This window comes from Tinamus guttatus, unplaced genomic scaffold, assembly GCF_059628265.1.
Source record: "Tinamus guttatus ecotype Peru unplaced genomic scaffold, ASM5962826v1 Tinamus_guttatus_pri_ptg000648l, whole genome shotgun sequence".
NCBI classification, from domain to species: Eukaryota; Metazoa; Chordata; class Aves; order Tinamiformes; family Tinamidae; genus Tinamus; species Tinamus guttatus.
In genome coordinates, this window is record NW_028289182.1 from 66,298 (window position 1) to 74,900 (window position 8,603).

Consider the following 8,603-nt stretch of genomic DNA (forward strand, 5'->3'; position numbering starts at 1 on the left):
CTACCCCCCCACCTTCACATCTCCTACAAGGCCCTCCCTATTTGATAGCACGAGGTCCAGTAGCCCACCTCTCCTCGTCGGCTCCTCCACAACCTGCGTCAAAAAGTTATCGTCAATGCACTGCAGGAACCTCCAGGACTGCTTGTGCCTGGTTGTGTTGTCCTTCCAGTTGATGTCAGGGTAGTTGAAGCCCACCATGAGAACAAGGGCCTGTGACCAAGAGGCAACATCCAGATGGCTATAGAAGGCCTCATCAACCTCCTCGTCCTGGTCAGGTGGCCTGTAGCAGACACCCACCACAGTGTCTCCCACCTTAGCCTGCCCTTTAACCCTTACCCACAAGCTCTCAACTCCCTCATCATCCACTCCCAGGTTGAGCTCCATGCATTCCAGTTGCTCTCTCACATAAAGAGCAACTCCACCACCTTGCCTTCCCAGCCTGTCCTTCCTAAAGAGCACACAGCCTTCCATGACAGTGCTCCCGCCATGTGAGCTATCCCACCATGTCTCTGTGATTCCAATGAGATCATGACACTGGGACCGCACACATATCTCCAGTTCCTCCTGTTTATTCCCCATGCTTCACGCATTGGTGTACAGGCATTTCAGGGAAGTAACCGAGCCTGCAGGTTCCCCAGGAGGGGTGAAAGAGGACCCTCTATAATCATCTCCTATCCTCACTTCCCCACTACCATACTCCCACAGGACACCTTCTGACTTTGGCTGTGTGGTACTGATTGCCCTGTCTGTGTGACACTCCCCTTCCCCCTTCTTGCTTAGTTTAAAGCCCTCCTAACCAGGTTGGCCAGACTTTTGGCAAAGAGACGTGTGCTCCTCTTGCTGAGATGGTTCCCATCATTCCCCACTAGGTGGTGGTCATAAAACAGAGTCCCATGGTTATAGAAGCCAAAATCCTGTTGCCAAGCACAGCGATATCCGCCTTCTCCTCCTTGAATCTATTCCTCTCATTGGTAAGATAGAGGAGAACACTACCTGGGCTCCCATACCTTTGACAGCCATCTCTAGGTCTCTGAAATATCACTTGATATCCCTCAGTTTCCCCATGGCATAATTTGTGCCCATGTAAAACAGTACCAGGGGGTAAAACCAGGTGGGTAATAATGAACGGGGTGGCAGGGAGGGGGTAATAATAAACAGTACCAGGGGGTAAAACCAGGGGGGTAATAATTTGACAATGATAATTTGATAATGAACCAGGGGTTCATTATCAAATAATTATTGCCCATATGAGTTCATTAGAAAGAACTTCATTAGCAAGACCATATTAACAACATGAGAATATTCAGTTATACAATGTATAATGAGAAAAAAAAATGGCTGGTACTTTGTAAAGTATCTCTATAATGTCATCTCTGAGCTTGGAGATAGTCACAGAAATCCCCATTGTGGGCTTCTGCTTAAACACAAAGGCACAAGTCCTCTGTATCATATTTAAGAATTAGTTTAAATAACATCAGTGAGAATGCGTTGCGTTTTGGTGTTTTCACTGATAATCCATAAGCTTGGAATGGTGGGCATGGAGCAATTTGGCTGAATGCAAGGGGCACAGGAAAAAGTTAAAAGGTCTTTACAAGCAATTGGCTATTATTATAGTCCTGCCTGTTTAGTATTATTTTTATAATTAGTAATCTATATTGTTCTAGTTCTTGTAGAACTAGACTCCCTGCCTTTCCTGTAACTTCCCACATCTAATGTACCAATGTGCAATCACTCGCTTAACTGCATCATGTTTAGGGCATGTAATATTAACACCTAAACAACTTCATGTGAAGCTTGAGTGACTATAGTCACGGGGTGGATAGTGTGGAAGGAGTGTTTGTGGAAGGTGTCGCACAGAAGGGAACGATCCGCAAATGGTATGCTTATCTAGAAGGAATAAGCCACTTGTTAGCACTAAAAGAAGGACCAACTAAGACCTCCAAATTAGAACAGCCAGTAAGCTCAGACATTACAACATTATGTCTTCCTTATAAGCCTTCACCTATTAAGGTAGCTCCAGAATTCACTGTATCCTCTAAAAAGGATGGAGTGTGGTTTACTGATGCCTCTGCCCGAAGAACAAGCATGGGGTGGAATTATAAGACAGCAGCCCTGGAAATAAGCTCAGGACAGTCAGTAACTGAGGAGGGTGACGGTAGCGCCCAAGTCGGGGAACTCCGAGCCCTGCTATTGGCTGTGGAAAATGGAGCTGAGGTAATTTATACCAATTCCTATGCCACATTTAAGGGAGCAACAGAATGGATATGTCAATGGGAAGCAAATAATTGGGAGGTAAATCGTGTACCGGTGTGGAGGACAAGTGACTGGCAGAGACTTTTGGAAGTAAGCAGACACCGACCTTTAGAAATAGGATGGGTAAAGGCACATGCAAAAACTAGTGTACCAGCAACAAAGTGGAATGAGGAAGTCGATAGGTTAGCGCAAGTGCAAATAGTAGCTGCTGAAGGAGATGAGTGGCAAAGGCTAATCGAATGGTTGCATGTAAAAAGGGGACATTCGGGGAAAAATGACCTATATCACGAATGTGTGGCACGGGGATGGCCTGTGTCAGTAGCATTAGTTAGTGAAATAATATCAGCTTGCCCTCAATGCCAACTCCGACTGAAAATGAATCATCCTAATCAAGCTCCCCCTCAGCACATTCAAAGAAACAAAGTCTTATGGAGCACCTGGCAAATTGATTATGTAGGACCATTACGACCTGCTCGTGGTCGAAAATACATCCTGGTAGGCGTGGAAGTAGTATCCAGACTAACCATGGCTACGGCAGTAAGTGCAGCCACTGGTGAGAATACTGTGAAAACCCTGCAGGACTGGTTTAGTAGCCTCCCAGCACCAGAGTGCATACAAAGTGATAATGGCAGTCACTTCACTGCTACTGTAGTACAAGATTGGGCAAAACAAGAAGGAATAAAATGGGTGTTTCACACTCCCTATTATCCCCAAGCTAATGGTATAGTGGAAAGAGTCAATGGCATGATTAAGAAACATGCAAAAGTGTCACAGCCTAACTGGGATCTGCGGCTATCCCAAGCAGTCTACACAGTAAATAACAGATGGGGAACTTATGGAAGCCCCAAAATACAAGCTTTCTGTCCCACAGGACCACCTGCTCCCACCTTATCAGAGCCCTCAGAGTCACAAAAGCATACACCTATTCAAATGCAGGTGGGACAGCCCGTGATGGCAAAATTGCCCTCTATTGGTGTTGTCCCTTTAATTTTGGCTAAACCTCGAGGACTATGTGCCTGGGAAGCCACTGATGCTAGTGGGAAGATACACCGCATAAGCAGTCGGTGGATCATTCCCGACTTCTGACCAAATATAATTGCTTGTTTATGCTTCAAAATCAATAACAATCCAATTTGTGCCGGTCAAGGCAGAGACCGAGCATTCTTCCTTTTGTTTTCCAGGATGTCAAAAACCCGGAATGCTGGACAATTGTACCTGGAACCAAGGACTCTCCTATACTGATCTTGAGTATCCATCGGGATTGTTAGTTTCCTGCATAGTGTTGTTTTGATATTTGTAAATCAGATATTTGTAATAGGGTTATAGAGCTGTAGTTAGGGTTAGCAAATATGATATTTCCAACTTGTGTTGGGAAGATATGCTTTGGCTTGATATGTTTAGTGCACTGGAATCAAGGAGATACTCATAGTGACAACGCACAAACCTTATCCGTCCCTGACTCTGCCACCCATGGTTTGAAGGATAACTTAGCCCTAACTTTAATAAAGGGGTTTGCAACTGCTCTCAATGAATCTAGTATTACCGCTTGCTTGCCTCTACCCAAATCTGTAGAAGACCCCCTTCCTATGGGTATCCTTCCCACTGACATAGCAGGGAGCTTGCTGAGGTTATGGAGTACACCAGGTACTCTCCATATAGTGAATCCTTATTCCCCAAAGAGAGAGCGAGTTGCTGTGCAGTTTAGTCAGCCATTTAATTTTTCTACCATTGATAAGACAATTTGCACTTATTATGAAGACAATAATACTGCAACTCTTCCCTGTGACTGGGTTTTATGGGGAGCAACAGATTTAAAACCTTGGGGACGAGCAACCGCCACTCTGCAATATAGTCAACCTATAAATGCATCCTGGTGTATACAGTGGAAGAGAGGGCAAGATTGTCCCCCTCAACATAAACATAAATTAGATTGCTCTTGGTTTGGAGAATTCCGTGACTTCAGGGGTTTTACACCATTCAGCCCAGGATTTTCCTTTGGCTCAGTATCAAACAAGTCAGCGTTGTGGTATTGCCAAAATGTGATAAATTGCTCCAATTGGGAACAACACGATTGGGTCAGACACTATTGGCCAGTTTACATTTCCCTAAAAATAGGCTGTCTGTGCCATAATCACAGCATAAAATATAAATCAGTAAGTGAAGACTTTGCGCCTCGTAATGATTGCCGTATAGCTTCTGGTGACGCTCCGGCTGGTTTGATCTGGGCCTGCAGTGATGGCAATATGTATACCTCCTTATGGGCTGGATTACCTGAACTCCAGTGTACCTTGGGCCTTCCAACATTGTGCCCCATGTGGAGGAGAACTCCCCGCCGACCCCACTGGATGGCTCGAGCAAAACGGGCAAAAATAGAACTGTCAGGACATGTAGAAGGGTGGCAGGACCCAGGAGCAGCCACCCGCATAGCCTGGGGAATGGAAGGATTTTTTGGATTTGGTCGTGCTACTGTGCAAACGCGATTATGGTTAAGTAAGCTAGCCTATCAAGTAGAAAAATTAGCTAATGCCACCGATACTAGTATACAGTTGCTCAATCAACAACTACAAGCCACATCAAAAATGACTCTTCAGAACCGGATGGCACTGGACTTGATGCTGTTACGCCAAAATGGACTTTGTGGCTACCTAAACCTCTCCAGTACCGACTGCTGCATTTATATCCCTAATGTTACACAGGACCTGGATATCCAATTAGAGAAGATACGACAGGTGGCGAAAGACACCCATGAACTCCGGGAATCAATGAACACTACCTGGCTGGCGAAGGTGTTTAGTTGGTTTGGATTTGGTGTCACTGGTTGGATCCAAAGTTTGATAGAATATGTGGTGATGTTCATTGTGATGATAATTATCCTAAGTATAGCAATATCCTGTGTAAAATCTACTATAATGAAAGCTATTAACATAAAGATGATTCAGTTCACCGCTTATACCCCTTTACAGGTGGATGACCCTATTGATGTCCCAAGTACTAAGACTCTAATTTGAGACTAAATTTCAATATACAATGGTAACTGGAGTCACGGGGTGGATACAAAGTTTGTTATAAGCATTACTTACTATTGTAACTGCAATATTTTCTGTATATATATATATTCTTGTAGAACTAGACTCCCTGCCTTTCCTGTAACTTCCCACATCTAATGTACCAATGTGCAATCACTCGCTTAACTGCATCATGTTTAGGGCATGTAATATTAACACCTAAACAACTTCATGTGAAGCTTGAGTGACTATAGTCACGGGGTGGATAGTGTGGAAGGAGTGTTTGTGGAAGAATTGTTTGAAAGCAGGAACTGAGAGGAAAACTAGGGCCTAACACAGCTCTGGCATTACAGAGGCCTGCTTGGGGTGCTACACAGTTGCCACTTCCAGGATGGTTGGTATGCACGGACTCTGCTCCTCCACGGTTCCCTGGGCAACGTAATCTGCCCTCCTCGCAGCTGCAAAAGGGAGTAACGGAGGATGGAGCGGGGTGAAGGCTCCGCGGCCAAACTCTGTTGCACTCCCTGTGCTGGGCTGCTGATAAGCCGCACAGTGGCTGTCTAATGAGAGATATACGATAACAAGTCCGGTGCTGAGCCAGCAAAGGTGGCAAATGATGAACTTTGCTTGAACTTTGCTCATTATAATGTGAAAACCGTACCTCCATCCCAAAAGTTACCCGCCTCCGAGGTACGACCACCCCTCACTGAGCATGCGCTCTAGATTTTCGGTTGACTGTACCTTTAAATGAAAGCGAGAAACTTTTTCACCAATCAATAACAATATTAAGTATGACTCTAGTCACTCAAGCTCCACCTGAATGTAAAGAAAAGTATAAAAGGTGAACTAAGGATGAAAAGTCTGGAGGGAAGAAACCATCGTAACTCCTGGGTCAGTCGACAGGCTGATCCCCCTTCCCTCCCCTCGCGCTGGGACGCTGCCTGAGGAGACTCGAGACTGAGAGCCCTCTCCCATCTTCTGGGGTGAGTGATGATTGCACATTTGCACATCAGAGCTAGCTAAAAACCCCACGCTCTAGTAGAGAATTTCCTGTACTGACATCCGAAACCTGCTTTGTAAATGTTGCATTTGAATAAATCATACTGTTTGTGAACTCGACTACTTGTTTGGGGGGAAGCGATCGGACCTACAGTTGACAGACTGTTCGTGAATCCGATACTGCCAGAGTCGAGCTTATAGTTGGTGACACTATTTGGGAACTCGATTCGCTCTTAGGAAGGCGATCGGACCTACGGTCCACGGACTGTTCGTGAATCCGATACTGCCAGGGTCGAGCTTATAGTGGATCACGCTATTTGGGAACTCGATTCGCTCCTAGGAAGGCGATCGGACCTACGGTCCACGGACTGTTCGTGAATCCGATACTGCCAGGGTCGAGCTTATAGTGGATCACGCTATTTGGGAACTCGATTCGCTCCTAGGAAGGCGATCGGACCTACAGTCCACAGACTGTTTGTGAATCCGATACTTTTTTTGATATCTCCTTCCCCCCCCCACCACCACTACCACTGCGGCTTTCAAACTGCAACATTTTCAACACAAAATTGGCGTAGTCGGCAGGATGTCGATAAAGGAATTCCTACAGAGACAGAAATGTGGTCCCTCAGAAGGTGGGGAAGATTGGGCCAGAGATAATTGGTCAGATCCTGAAAAGGTTTTGCAAAGAATGGAGGAATGCCATGCTAAGTTTAAGGACGGCAAAGGCAAGGGTGTTATTTGTGCTATTCTGGGCGGTTGCTTAATTCAGGCGCAGAAGGACTATAAAATATTTGAGAAATTGAAATTAGATTATCAAGGTAAGAATTCAGAAATTCAACATTTGCAGTATGAATTAGAGAAGGAAAAGAGACGTACCCAGTTACTGGAGCAGCGAATTGAAACAATGCTGATGCAGGCACCCCGACCCCCTAATATGCGGCAAATCAGAAAGTTAATTACTAACACTGAGCCTGAGGACTGGGATGGGGACATATGGGGAGAGCCAGATAAAGAGATACAAGAAGAATCCTCAGAATTAGTGGCTGTTCGGCCGCTGATAAAGACCGAAACATCTGAAGGTCCCCGAGGTCGGAATCCCCGCACCACAGTTCGGACTACTCCTTATTCAGGTTCAGAATTAGGAGAACTGCAGACTAAATTTTCAAGAAAGCCTGGGGAAACCGAAACTGAATACTTGTGGAGAGTTTCCCTTTCAGGTGGCGACAGAATATTGTTAGACAGAGAAGAATCTTTAGGCTTCTGGGGACCAGGAGTGTTTCTAGATGAGGGGTTCCCAGATGATAATCGATCTATTACTGCTCGAGTTGCTTACTGGGCAGGGGGAATAGACCCCAGAGAAAGAGGCGAGCCACTAATAATCAAAGTTAGGGGACTGTCTGACTTATCAGAGGCGATGCAGAAAGCTGCTTGTATTCAGGCAATGTATGACCGAGGACGCTTTGATGTTCCGTTAATGGCTCCGGTAGACCCAGTCCACCTAAGGCCCCTTATTAAGGGTCTGCCTGACACAGCAAAGATATATATGCAAAATTTAAAGGAAAGGGTCATTCGGGCCCAACAGCATAATGATCAGAACCTTCACGCCCCCCCAGCACACGTTCCTACTTGGGCAGAGCTGTTACATGACATGGTGAGTTATGGACGAGAGATGGCATGGTCAGACCTTGAGCCTCTATCAGAACAATCAGGGAGAGGTAGGAAGGTATTTCACACGAGAAAATTGGAGGGTCGACCATACCCAAAACATGAACTGGAACCCTTTCAGGGTCTGCTGGCATCAGTAAATCAAATTAACAGCCCTCTGCGTAACGATTTATGGCGACAAGCATTAGCTTTAGGAGTGCCCCGCGCTATGCTGCAGGGGCAATCCACTAGCTGCATCAGAAAATTGGTTGAAATCCTGGAACGCAGAGCAACTGAATCTCCTCCTCCAAGCAGACAAGACAAGAACTCCCCCTCTGCCCCCGCCTCTGACAGAACAAACAATCCCTTTGCTCCTCTAAGTGAAGAGTTTAGGAGATCAAAAAACTAAGCAATGCGGATTGGGATTCGGGCCGCCCAACCCGCATGATACATATTTTTCAATGGTCCAAAAACAAAGAACCCTATATATCAATTCCTGTTGGTCCAAAAAAACTTAGTCTAGAATTTTTGATTGATACTGGAGCACAAATTAGTGTTCTGAACAAGTTGCAAGCAGAATCATTAGGAATTAAACCCTCTCAAAAATATATTGTAATTAGTGGAGTAACAGGTGCTAAAGAAAAATGCCCACTTGCTAGGACACAATTATGGTTGCCTGGGGAAAAGAGGATGACAGCTGTG

At 45.4% G+C, this 8,603-nt stretch overlaps 1 protein-coding gene across 1 annotated transcript; it reads left to right on the forward strand.

Annotated features, from left to right (window-relative positions):
• Positions 1-7,191: 7,191 nt before the first annotated feature.
• On the forward strand, positions 7,192-7,908 carry LOC148592077 (uncharacterized; the record flags this gene model as incomplete). The annotated part of the gene is made up of 1 exon (XM_088535803.1): positions 7,192-7,908. A coding segment is annotated over exon 1 (717 nt), but the record flags the coding sequence as incomplete, so codon positions are not given.
• Between the last annotated feature and the right edge of the window lie 695 nt (positions 7,909-8,603).